Source organism: Argopecten irradians, chromosome 4, assembly GCF_041381155.1.
Source record: "Argopecten irradians isolate NY chromosome 4, Ai_NY, whole genome shotgun sequence".
In the NCBI taxonomy this organism is placed as follows: domain Eukaryota; kingdom Metazoa; phylum Mollusca; class Bivalvia; order Pectinida; family Pectinidae; genus Argopecten; species Argopecten irradians.
Genome location: NC_091137.1, coordinates 49391066 through 49404811, shown reverse-complemented (window position 1 = coordinate 49404811; position 13746 = coordinate 49391066). Strand labels below are relative to the sequence as shown.

General features: G+C 35.8%; 1 protein-coding gene across 1 annotated transcript; it reads right to left on the bottom strand.

Annotated features, from left to right (window-relative positions):
- Window positions 1–830: 830 nt before the first annotated feature.
- LOC138321922 (glutamate--cysteine ligase regulatory subunit-like) lies at window positions 831–11902 on the bottom strand. Its single transcript, XM_069265954.1, has 7 exons — window positions 11744–11902; window positions 9688–9753; window positions 8669–8756; window positions 5978–6037; window positions 5502–5701; window positions 5090–5204; window positions 831–3041 (listed from the first exon to the last, which is right to left on the bottom strand). The coding sequence occupies exons 1-7, from the start codon at window positions 11855–11857 to the stop codon at window positions 2845–2847; spliced, it is 840 nt and encodes a 279-aa protein (XP_069122055.1). The 5' UTR covers window positions 11858–11902; the 3' UTR covers window positions 831–2844.
- Between the last annotated feature and the right edge of the window lie 1844 nt (window positions 11903–13746).

Sequence of the window (13746 nt, the reverse complement as noted above, 5' to 3'; positions counted from 1 at the left end):
TCACCTTTTAGTCAAATTCACAACATTAAAACTTGACGATTTGACAGAGTGGCCATCACAGACTCAGTCTAATTCACAACATTAATACTTGACGATTTGACAGAGTGGCCATCACAGACTCAGTCTAATTCACAACATTAAAACTTGACGATTTGACAGAGTGGCCATCACAGACTCAGTCTAATTCACAACATTAAAACTTGACGATTTGACAGAGTGGCCATTTCAGACTATGTCTAATTCATAACATTAAAACTTGACGATTTGACAGTGTGGCCATTTCAGACTTTGTCCAATTCACAACATTAAAACTTGACGATTTGACAGTGTGCCATTTCATGCTCAGTCTGGCCATCACAGACTCGGTCTAATTCACAACATTAAAACTTGACGATTTGACAGAGTGGCCATCACAGACTCAGATCGCTGTGAGAAAGTTTCTTCTGCAAGTCAACTTATGATTTTTAGTGTAAATCGCATAGTTTTATCTCGATAAAAAGCTGTTAGGCATAAAAATAAATCACCGCGAAAATAAGTTTGTCTACAGAATTAGTTTTGTTTCATTTTTGTACATTCTGAGAAATAGAGTTAACAGATTTGATTATGTAAAGATGGACCACAGACAATTTCAATTCCCACTCCCTGGTTCCAGAAACTCCAATGTTTACTTAAGACACTATTGCATTCCTGTTATATAGTAAGCTTTTTTCGGATTGGTTGATATTTAAATTGTTTCCCAAGGATTAAAAGATTGTTCAAAAGTGATACTTGCTATATAATCTGGCCCTGTCACCAGACTTCGACATTAATATGACAGATACAAGTCAGAGCTCAATGCTATTTGTGCTTTACTAAGATGATATTTCACTTGATAGATGGAAGAGTTTTCAGAAGCAGAAGAGCTACAAATCAAGTGATCAGAATTTATATTCTGGAAGTAGAAGAGGGCAAGTCAAGTTAGGCTCTGGTGTAGGGCCAGAGCGTACTGCTATAAGAGCACGTAGAATTTGCCATTTAGTTTTGGGCCAGGTCATCACCTATTCAGACTGCTTACAAAACATTACCGCCAAAAAGCATCAAATTGTCCATGTAGGATTTCTGATGTTTATTTGTTTCTTTTAATTTTACGTCTAATATTAACAGCTACGGTCAATTAAGGACGTGCCAGATTATGATGAAGACCGGAATACATAGGAAAAAACCCCACATGATCTACATGCAGTACCTGGCAAATGCCCCATGTGAAATTCAAACCTGAAACCCAGAGGTGGCGGGCTGGTGGTATTACCAGTGTCTTAACCACATGAACTACTCAGACACTGACTCCTGGTAATTAAAACTATGGGGCCTAGTTTGAAATAATAAATAAATCTTCACATTTTGTTAATTTATTATTTTTAAGTTAATGTTTTAAAGGACACCTCACTACAAAACATACAACAAAATAACTTCCAGATATTTTCTAGCAAAATTTCTACATATCAAGCAATAGCTAAGATTTTTTTATGGCATTATAAGTAAAATTTCAGAAAATTTAATTAATCAAATAATAAATACTGGAAGTTTCAGCACTGGAACATGCAACAGAAATTTAGTACAAGAATATCTTTGGATTAGAAAGCTTTGAGGTAAATCAATTTCCTACAAATATTTACATCATTACAATGGAGGTCATACTTACAGCGAATATATACCTGGGAAGATCTAACAGCCAAAATATTGATATCATCTATAGCAGATCTCAACAATCAAAATTAATCTACAAGTTACAGACAAGGGGCGCCCTGTTCTGGACAAGGACAATTGGACAAACAACCGTGAATTAATTCAGTGCTAGAAAAGCACCTTACTTTAAAGTATGTTTGTTACAGTAAACTCCGGATTCCAGGAAGTCAGTTGGACCATCAAAAATACATTGAAGAAACAGGATATCCGACAAGAGGTTTTTGTCTTAATTGATAAAACATAAGTATGATCTAAGTCACTACTCGGCACAATGTGCCATAAGTAAAACTGAAACTAATGAATAAACAAAGATGGTATGAACATATAACAAGTGAGTTGTTTTCAATTCACTAACCAACTTGTGGATTTACAGCTATAACTCCTACAAACAGATACACTTCCTTGTGAGTCGACACAATACTTCATACCAAACGATATGTTGTATGTGTCATCGTAAGTACACAAATATATTACATAAGATTATAAAGAATTTTGGCATTCATGAAATCTATTATTGAATCAGACTTCATGAAAAAAGGAGTTTACTGTCAAATCAAAAGAGAATTAAATTCATAATTATCATATAATTATCAGCAGCATGAAGCAATGTACATATGAATCGTGGTCCTTTGGTACATTTAAATATATGACTATTACATACTATATAATAATATTATGTATTATCTTGGTACATTTAAATATATGACTATTACATACTATATAATAATATTATGTATTATCTTGTGTGAATAATACATCAATTTCACTATAACAATATGTATTGTGTAAACAATACATATCAATATTACTATAATAACTATAATATTATGTGTTGTGTAAATATTACTATGATATTATGCGTGACCACTGACCTGTAACAATATTGTATCTAATCACTCAAGCATATCAGTATTAAATATTATCACTATAGTGCAACATTATACCTTGGTACATGATCACTTGAGCATAACATTGTCACCAATCATCACCGAAGCGTGACTGATACACTAGTGTTAACTCTTGACTGTAACATGACATAAAATTATGATCGTTTGTTACACAGTTCTCTACTGTAGCACTGCCTGACCTCTGGTCCCTCTATGACGACATGACACATGTTTACAGTATAACTTGAGAACTTTTCCTTTTCGCCGTGTCCCGTGATGCCTGGATGATATATCCCTTTGTTTTGATGATACCTCGACATTTAATCATGACTGAGAACCTCGCAGCCCAATCCGACTCCCACCCTTCTCCGTCCTTTTCTGTGCACCGGTCCGAAACTAGCTGTGAGACTTTCTCACTTGTCAGTATATCTGTAATACAAAAGTCATTTCACAAATTTATCAGGTAGTGTCCTAAAAAATGACCTCAATTTTCCTATAGCTAACTAATTCTCCTAAGGATATACAAATGACCACAATTTTCCTATAGCTAAATAATTCTCCAATGGATATAAAAATGACCTCAATTTTCCTATAGCTAACTAATTTTTCCAATGGATATAAAAATGCCCTCAATTTTCCTATAGCTAACTAATTCTCCTATGGATATAAAATGACCTCAATTTTCCTATAGCTAAATAATTCTCCTATGGATATAAAAATGACCACAACTTTTCTATAGCTAGATAATTCTCCTATGGATATAAAAATGACCTCAATTTTCCTGTAGCTAACTAATTCTCCTAAGGATATACAAATGACCACAACTTTCCTAGAGCTAAATAATTCTCTTATGGATATAAAATGACCTCAATTTTCCTATAGCTAAATAATTTTTCCAATGGATATAAAAATGCCCTCAATTTTCCTATAGCTAACTAATTCTCCTATGGATATAAAATGACCTCAATTTTCCTATAGCTAAATAATTCTCCTATGGATATAAAAATGACCTCAATTTTCCTATAGCTAACTAATTCTCCTATGGATATAAAAATGACTTCAATTTTCCTATAGCTAACTAATTTTTCCAATGGATATAAAAATGCCCTCAATTTTCCTATAGCTAACTAATTTTTCCAATGGATATAAAAATGACCTCAACTTTCCTATAGCTAACTAATTCTCCAATGGATATAAAAATGACCTCAATTTTCCTATAGCTAACTAATTCTCCAATGGATATAAAAATGACCTCAATTTTCCTATAGCTAACTAATTCTCCAATGGATATAAAAATGACCTCAATTTTCCTATAGCTAACTAATTCTCCTATGGATATAAAAATGACCTCAATTTTCCTATAGCTAACTAATTCTCCAATGGATATAAAAATGACCTCAATTTTCCTATAGCTAACTAATTCTCCAATGGATATAAAAATGACCTCAATTTTCCTATAGCTAACTAATTCTCCAATGGATATAAAAATGACCTCAATTTTCCTGTAGCTAACTAATTCTCCAACGGATATAAAAATGACCTCAATTTTCCTGTAGCTAACTAATTCTCCTATGGATATAAAAATGACCTAAATTTTCCTATAGCTAACTAATTCTCCTATGGATATAAAAATGACCTCAATTTTCCTGTAGCTAACTAATTCTCCTATGGATATAAAAATGACCTCAATTTTCCTATAGCTAACTAATTCTCCTATGGATATAAAAATGACCTCAATTTTCCTATAGCTAACTAATTCTCCCATGGATATAAAAATGACCTCAATTTTCCTATAACTAAATAATTCTCCTATGGATATAAAAATGACCTCAATTTTCCTATAACTAAATAATTCTCCTACGGAATATGTATATCTAGGTAGTTTTATTTATCTGGGGTATTATTACATGTACTTATCTTTCATTGACTACTTTTATTGTAAGTTAGAAGAACTAGATCAAATCTTAGGTAAATTTCAATTAGAATTGCACATTATGGACCCAGCTTCTCTGTCCCCAGAATTCGGACCAGCCTGACTAAAAGGAAATATGATTTTTCTATTTTTCTCTCCCAAAGATGTTTCACAACAATTTGGTTGCAATCCACACTACAATATTACCCACAATCAAAGCATGCTACAGGCCATGTATCAGGACTCACGGCCTATTAGTTATTGAGTTTGTTTAAAGATTTTAGTTTATTTGAACCCTATGATGTAAAATGAAGGTCATGGTGGTACTTTTGTGACAAACTTAGTAGCCATGATACAGGTCAAATATCAGTACAGGTACATTGTACCCTGAGCCTTTTGGTTATAGAGAAGAGGTTGTTTGAATTAAAAGTTAATGTATGGTGGATTCATTCACCAAACAATTTACATCACCCTTCGGGAGAGATGGCCTGAATTTAACATGTTGTTTGTTTAGATTCAATATTTTATCATTACTGACGTTAATTAATTAGTACCGTTAGATTACCTCGTGGGTCACTGTGTGTGAGTAGTTGGATGTCATTTTCTTTGGCATATTCTGTCAGATCTTTTGGCATCACACAGCAGGACTCGAGATTCACCTGGTTGATGCTTGGCTTTTCCTGAAAACAAATAAACCGTTTACAATCATTAACAGTTTTCTTTCTGCATGCCTCATCAAGATACTTTATGAATACAACATTTAACAAGACTTGATCAGAACCATCTCGGGATTATTGGACAAAATACAGCTGTATATAGTCACCCTGGCTCTCCAGTTCAGACCACCTAAAACAATTACATCTTTATAGATACTTTTTGAGTAATTCATTAATGTATCACATTACAAACTTGTTCATCTGACTGTACAGCTCCTGTATCGTAACAATGACATCACTAAAATATCAGAAGTAAGTTACCTTGGCCCAGTTATACAGTTCCTCAAGGACGTCCTTGTCAAGGTCACATATACCCAAGGATAACACCATTTTTTTAGAGAAGAGTTCCTGTAGGACCTCCCAGTAAGGTTTGATAACCTCCAGTGTGAGCCCTTCATCACCCAAGTCAGGAAAAGCTAGTAGCACCACATCAATGTTGGATGTAGTCAGCTCCGCCAACACTAGAACACAAATTACAGGAATTCTTGGTATTCAACCTTACATTCGACCAGCACAACAACAAAAATTAAAGAAACTTGTGACTTTGTGAAAGAAGTTATCAAAATGTATCCACATCTGAACTTGTTTAGCCTAATCGCTTAGTCTTGAGCAAAAACTAAATGAAATCATCTGAAGGTTTATTTGGTAAGTACTAGCCTTAAACCAAAAATTACCGCCATTGTTTCAAGTTTACCAAACTCAAACAGAGGATATTATAATAAATGATAATTACAAACCTTTTTCAACAGCTTGTTGGATGACTTTGGGAGGCAATAATCTGCACAGGAAAATTTTTACTGAAGTAAAAAAGAAAATGAAAATGAGGATGGCATACCAGTAAAGCTGATTAAACACAAACAATATTCTGACTTCCAGGCATGGGCACAATTACTTCAAAATGTAATTAATTAATAATCGATTACTTGGGAGAAAATGCTGTAATCGATTAATAATCGATTACAGGTACCATTGACCTGTAATCGATTACAATCGATTACTTTACAAAAAGTAATTGAAATTACTTTCAATTACATTTGATTACATATTTAGTTGATTTATCAAATTTTATCTTCTATCACAATATTTTCAATTTTTCCTTTTTACAATTTGATAGCATTCCAAGACAAGTTATTTTTATATAAAATAGTTTCATTGGAATTAGTTAAACTGTTAATTTAGTTTCAAGTTTACACCTGTCCCATATCATGCTTTTTAAACTGGTGTGTCTTAGAAATGACCATGTGCATTTTTCGTATGAACAAGAAGATATTTTAAACCTGAAATCTAATTTTTTGGTCATTTTATTTATTAACAAGTAAAAACTCTCTCTTAAAAATCATTTACCTTTGTAAATTTAAATAGAAAACCAAAAAAGAGGCCCAGAGGGCCTGTATCGCTCACCTGGTTTGTAATGCCAAGTAATGTTCTGAATACAGGTTCATTGTTTCTTTTCTGAAGGAATTTTAATATTAACCTCTAAATCCCTTATTGGGCCCCACCCCTCCCGCCCCCAGGGGGTCAGAGCCAAAATTTATACAAGTTCTGTTCCCCTTCTTCCAAGGATGTTTATGGCCAAATTTGGTCACAATCCAAACAAAACTCTAGGACAAGAAGTGATTTATAGGATTTACCTCTATTTCCCCTATTGGGCCCCACCCGTCCTGCCCTTGGGGGGCCAGAGTCAAAATTTATACGAGTTCTGTTCCCCTTCCCCCAAGGATGTTTGTGGCCAAATTTGGTTACAATCCATGCAGAACTCTATGACTAGTAACGATTTAAAGGATTTACCTCTATTTCCCCTATTGGGCCCCGCCCCTCCTGCCCCCGGGGGGTCAGAGCCAAAATTTATACAAGTTCTGTTCCCCTTCCCCAAAGGATGTCTGTGGCCAAATTTGGTTACATTCCATTCAGAACTCTATGACTAGTAGCGATTTAAAGGATTTACCTCTATTACCCCTATTGGGCCCCGCCCCTCCTGCCCCCGGGGGACCAGAGCCAAAATTTATACGAGTTCTGTTCCCCTTCCCCCAAGGATGTTTGTGGCCAAATTTGGTTACAATCCATGCAGAACTCTATGACTAGTAGCGATTTAAAGGATTTACCTCTATTTCCCCTATTGGGCCCCGCCCCTCCTGCCCCCGGGGGGTCAGAGCCAAAATTTATACAAGTTCTGTTCCCCTTCCCCAAAGGATGTTTGTGGCCAAATTTGGTTATATTCCATTCAGAACTCTATGACTAGTAGCGATTTAAAGGATTTACCTCTATTACCCCTATTGGGCCCCGCCCCTCCTGCCCCCGGGGGACCAGAGCCAAAATTTATACAAGTTCTGCTCCCCTTCCCCAAAGGATGTTTGTGGCCAAATTTTGTTACATTCCATTCAGAACTCTATGACAAGTAGTGATTTAAAGGATTTACCTCTATTTCCCCTATTTGGTCCTGCCCCTCCTGCCCCTGTGGGACCAGAGCCAAAATTTATACAAGTTCTGTTCCCCTTCCCCCAAGGATGTTTGTGGCCAAATTTGGTTACAATTCATGTAGAACTCTATGACTAGTAGCGATTTAAAGGATTTACCTCTATTACCCCTATTGGGCCCCGCCCCTCCTGCCCCCTGGGGGTCAGAGCCAAAATTTATACAAGTTCTGTTCCCCTTTCTCGAAGGATGTTTGTGGCCAAATTTGGTTACAATCCATGCAGAACTCTATGACTAGTAGCGATTTAAAGGAAATGTTGACGGACGGACGGACGGACGGACGGACAGACAGATGCCGCGCCATGAGATAAGCTCACCAGCCCTTTGGGCCAGGTGAGCTAAAAAATTTGGGAATTCTTAATCCAAACATGGATAGGAACGCAAATTTTCGCCTATTTGACCTCTCTGACATTGAATGAAGGATGTATGGAAATCCTGTGATTTGATTGTGAAGTTAAATGAAGCAGAGACAATGTGGGCTAAATGAAGGTTAAACATTAAGCAAATATATGAACGGACATAGAATCGAAAGAATTATCAAATTATGGCTAGATTTTCTTTTAAGGCCCCTTCTACTGTCCCAGAGGCTTATATACCAGCCTCATTTATAAACAGATAATTTCCTATCCCAATAAATGCTTCATATCAACTCTTGTAGCTAAATCTAGAATCAGGCCCCTTCTACTGTCCCAAAGGCTTATATACCAGCCTCATTTATAAACAGATAATTTCCTATCCCAATAAATGCTTCATATCAACTCTTGTAACTAAATCTAGAATCAAGGAGGAATAGGATTTTAAAGTTGAATAAATCAAAACTCCTCTTTTGGATGGAGTCAAACATTTTAAAATTTCAGTCCAGATAAAATAAAGTGTGGATGTTTGTGAGGATGGGCAATTCAGATCTATAGCATGTTCATCTGCTTTTAAAATGCAATCTCTTACATAGTATGTACCTGTTAATTTGCGATCACCCCTTTCACTGTCATCAATGGCCAGGCTCTTCTTAAAATCGGCATGTACACAGTCTAAATTTGTAGCATACTGTCAGGGATAATAAAATATACATAAAGTGATTGATTTACTGGAATTTCATGTAAACATTTCATGTATGAAAATTAGATTCATATATATCAACAGTATAGATTTCAAGACATTATTTACCCCAGTAACTGACTCACTCATTTAATTCACAGAACTTACCCAGGATACACCTACAACTCACTTAAAATATACCCAAAATCCACTTTTGACTGAACTTAAACATGTCCTCACTTGATGTTTACCTGTATCCTTCCCTCACCTGATGTTTACCTATATCTTTCCCTCACCTGATGTTTACCTGTATCCTTCCCTCATCTGATGTTTACCTGTATCCTTCCCTTACCTGATGTTTACCTGTATCCTTCCCTCATCTGATGTTTACCTGTATCCTTCCCTCACCTGATGTTTACCTGTATCCTTCCCTCATCTGATGTTTACCTGTATCCTTCCCTCACCTGATGTTTACCTGTATCCTTCCCTCAGCTGATGTTTACCTGTATCCTTCCCTCATCTGGTGTTTACCTGTATCCTTCCCTCACCTGATGTTTACCTGTATCCTTCCCTCACCTGATGTTTACCTGTATCCTTCCCTCACCTGATGTTTACCTGTATCCTTCCCTCATCTGATGTTTACCTGTATCCTTCCCTCACCTGATGTTTACCTGTATCCTTCCCTCACCTGATGTTAACCTGTATCCTTCCCTTATCTAATGTTTACCTGTATCATTGCCTTACCTGGTGTTTACATTATTTCTTCAATTGAAATTTAACATTATTTTCCTTCAACTGAAGCTTTGCCAATGCCTTTTCCTTACTTCATGTTTACCTGTATATTTGTATCATTTGAAGTTTACCAATATTCCAACATCAAATTTAGTTTACAAGTTCTTATTAATACACTTTTTTGCCTTTCATTTTGTCAGATACATACCTGAAGCTGGTTTTTGTTTGCTGAATCAAAAAAGTTTCCCAAGGAATTGGATATACATTCAACAAGCTGTGAAACAAGAAACAAGAAACACTTATTACAACTCAAAATAGAACAAAGTAGAAAAGTACCATATATCATTCCAGAGAAAATCTGTATGATGTTAACCTGTAATTTCCCTTCTTCCATGTAGGAAGTTGAACCTCTTCCACCTGAAGTTGGTTGGACCAGTGTTTATGGTAATGTAATGGTTATAAGCTTGGCAGTGAGAGAAATAAATGACGAAAATGTTTTTAGTTTGAATTGACGTGTTTATCAACTGGAAATCTACATGTTACAACTAATAAACAAATTATGAACAGAATACGAAAAACTACTCCGGATACTTCTCTAGTGGTCACACAAATATATATAATATTTACATATAACTGTAACCAAGAATTCAAAGCTTACTGGAATATATAGTGAAAAATTAAGTCAATATTATAAATCAATGAGATCTTTGAGCTATATGAGATGGAGTTAACAAATTAAATGAAATAACAGTTAAACCTGTCTTAGCAACTACCTCAGTATAAAGACCACCTGTTTAATATGACCCCTTCAGGCCCCAAATGACAATTTCCACACAATATGACCTGTGTATGGAGACAATTTCCCTTTGTCCCTTGGGAGGTCTTTATAGACAGGTTTGACTGTACATGTGTGCATTACCTGACTGTACATATATGTATTTCTACTGTTTTCTTTCATATATTGATGAACATTAAGTCGAGATGTGTTGGTATAGGTAAATGAATTAAGTTTTTAGGATTGATAGACAGAAAGTTAACACTATAAATTGAAAGAGCTCGAGGATATAGATCGAAAGACTGTGCAGATGATATAGGAGGATCGATCAGTATTGGAAGATTCCCTCCTCACTAGTGTTGTATTGATGATCGGCAATAATCGATTAACTGGCTAGATGACCCTCAACCGATCCGGTGATCGATTGAAAATGTCATAATCGATCATCGGGAAAAAAATTAAACTCATTGGGAATCAAATATTTTTCTAATTCCTCCATGTCAATAATTTTCACCAAATACAGTCAAAAACAGGCCAGAATTTTTTGTTTTCAACATTCTATCCACTGCTCATAACAGAGAGGGCAAAACAAGCTTTTAATATATAGATTATAGGCAATTTGAATAGAAAATTGAACCGATCATTTTGTGCGATTATCGGATCGGATGAGTCTTCCGATTCCAACCGATGATCGATTATCATTTTTAGCCGATTATTCAACAACTACTCCTCACACACTGTCTTCATGAAAATTGTATTAAATGAAGATCGATTCCTGGTTCTATTATGTGCATAAACAAAGGTAATTAAAACATATGTTGATTGAATATAAAATTAGATGCTATAAATTCTCTCTTTATTCTATATCTTTAATGTGTTTAACATGTTCCAGCTGCCACATCATTTGTTGCAGATGTTGAATGAATAAAAGCTGCATGCTTAACTACATTAAACAGCATGTAGGTGTTCATGTACATTTCTCTGAAAGTGCCAAGTAATGGTCGTGAATTATCTGAAGCATGACTTTCTCTAACAAATTTCACTCCCTTACTATCATTCAATATTTAAAAATTACAAAGTAAAATGTAAATTCTTATTTGAATTATGGTACCTTTTTTATAATTTTTACTCACATCTTATCTTTAATACAATTGATACTACTGTAGAGGCGCCAGATATTACAGGCCGGTTTGCGGTCATAAACCAGACCGGCAGACGACGTCATTGCAACATATACATATCAGTAGGGTATATGTCAAAATTTTAGGACAATTCAAAATACAAGATCGACCTAATACCATCCTCTTGTGAGTTCTAAAAGAGCAACTATTGTTGATGACGATACTATATAATATTGATTAAAAGTTTAACGGGTCGTTGACCAATATAAACAAACACTAAATCGTTGATCAAGAACATATCATGCATTCACCTTGATTTCCGAAGTAAAAACATATTGTCACTGAAATATTTACAGCATTCATATTACCTCCTCGGATGGTGTCTGGTTAGGCTTCCGTTTTAACCGGTCCCAGTTGACAATATTTCCGCTACGAACAACTAAATCTGTTACTTTAGGAATCACAGGTATTTCGTCGGCCATTGCTGCTGGTTTGCTAGGTGCCCGATCTGTGTCACTAAAACGCTTGTATCAAACGGAGTATTTTTACCTACTGCATAAAGTATTAAGGGTGCATTCACCGTTACATTAGCTAACTACCGTAATATTGCAAACGATCTATCCTTTAAATAATTGATGAAGATAATCAGTGTTTGTCTAGAAAAAGTACAAATAGCATCAGAGATTGGATAAAACTAAAAGAATACAAATTAACTTGACAACAAAGTGCCCATACAATTTGTACTATGGGCCTACATGTACACGCATAAATTTTTTTTTTTTTAATTTCTAAAATATTGACATATACATTCCAACATGGTCGCCAAGGGAAGGATTCGTCAATGATGTATCATCATTTGGTTACCAAGGGAAGGGCAGTCATTGGTGTATCATCATTTGGTTGTAAAGGGAAGGGCAGTCATTGGTGTATCATCATTTGGTTGTAAAGGGAAGAGCAGTCATTGGTGTTTCATCATTTGATTGTAAAGGGAATTAGGGGACAGTCATTGGTGTATCATCATTTGGTTGTAAAGGGAAGGACAGTCATTGGTGTATCATCATTTGGTTGTAAAGGGAATGGCAGTCATTGGTGTATCATCATTTGGTTACCAAGGGAAGGACAGTCATTGGTGTATCATCATTTGGTTGTAAAGGGAAGAGCAGTCATTGGTGTATCATCATTTGGTTGTAAAGGGAAGGGCAGTCATTGGTGTATCATCATTTGGTTACCAAGGGAAGGACAGTCATTGGTGTATCATCATTTGGTTGTAAAGGGAAGAGCAGTCATTGGTGTATCATCATTTGGTTGTAAAGGGAAGGGCAGTCATTGGTGTATCATCATTTGGTTGTAAAGGGAAGGGCAGTCATTGATGTATCATCATTTGGTTGTAAAGGGAAGGGCAGTCAGTCATTGATGTATCATCATTTGGTTGTAAAGGGAAGAGCAGTCATTGGTGTATCATCATTTGGTTGTAAAGGGAAGAGCAGTCATTGGTGTATCATCATTTGGTTGTAAAGGGAAGGGCAGTCATTGGTGTATCATCATTTGGTTGTAAAGGGAAGAGCAGTCATTGGTGTATCATCATTTGGTTGTAAAGGGAAGAGCAGTCATTGGTGTATCATCATTTGGTTGTAAAGGGAAGGGCAGTCATTGGTGTATCATCATTTGGTTGTAAAGGGAAGGGCAGTCATTGGTGTATCATCATTTGGTTGTAAAGGGAAGGGCAGTCATTGGTGTATCATCATTTGGTTGTAAAGGGAAGGGCAGTCTTGGTGTATCATCATTTGGTTGTAAAGGGAAGAGATGTGATTGAAAGAGTCATTGGTGTATCATCATTTGGTTGTAAAGGGAAGGCAGTCATTGGTGTATCATCATTTGGTTGTAAAGGGAATCAGTGCAGTCAGTCATTGGTGTATCATCATTTGGTTGTAAAGGGAAGGGCAGTCATTGATGTATCATCATTTGGTTACCAAGGGAAGGACAGTCATTGGTGTATCATCATTTGGTTGTAAAGGGAAGAGCAGTCATTGGTGTATCATCATTTGGTTGTAAAGGGAAGATCAGTCATTGGTGTATCATCATTTGGTTACCAAGGGAAGGACAGTCATTGGTGTATCATCATTTGGTTGTAAAGGGAAGAGCAGTCATTGGTGTATCATCATTTGGTTGTAAAGGGAAGGACAGTCATTGGTGTATCATCATTTGGTTGTAAAGGGAAGGGCAGTCATTGGTGTATCATCATTTGGTTACTAAAGGAAGGACAGTCATTGGTGTATCAATATTTGGTTGCCAAGAGAGCCGTCTTTGTTATCAATTGATCACTACTGATTTAGCAAGAAGGAATTTGAGTCTGTGAAATGATATTGCCTCT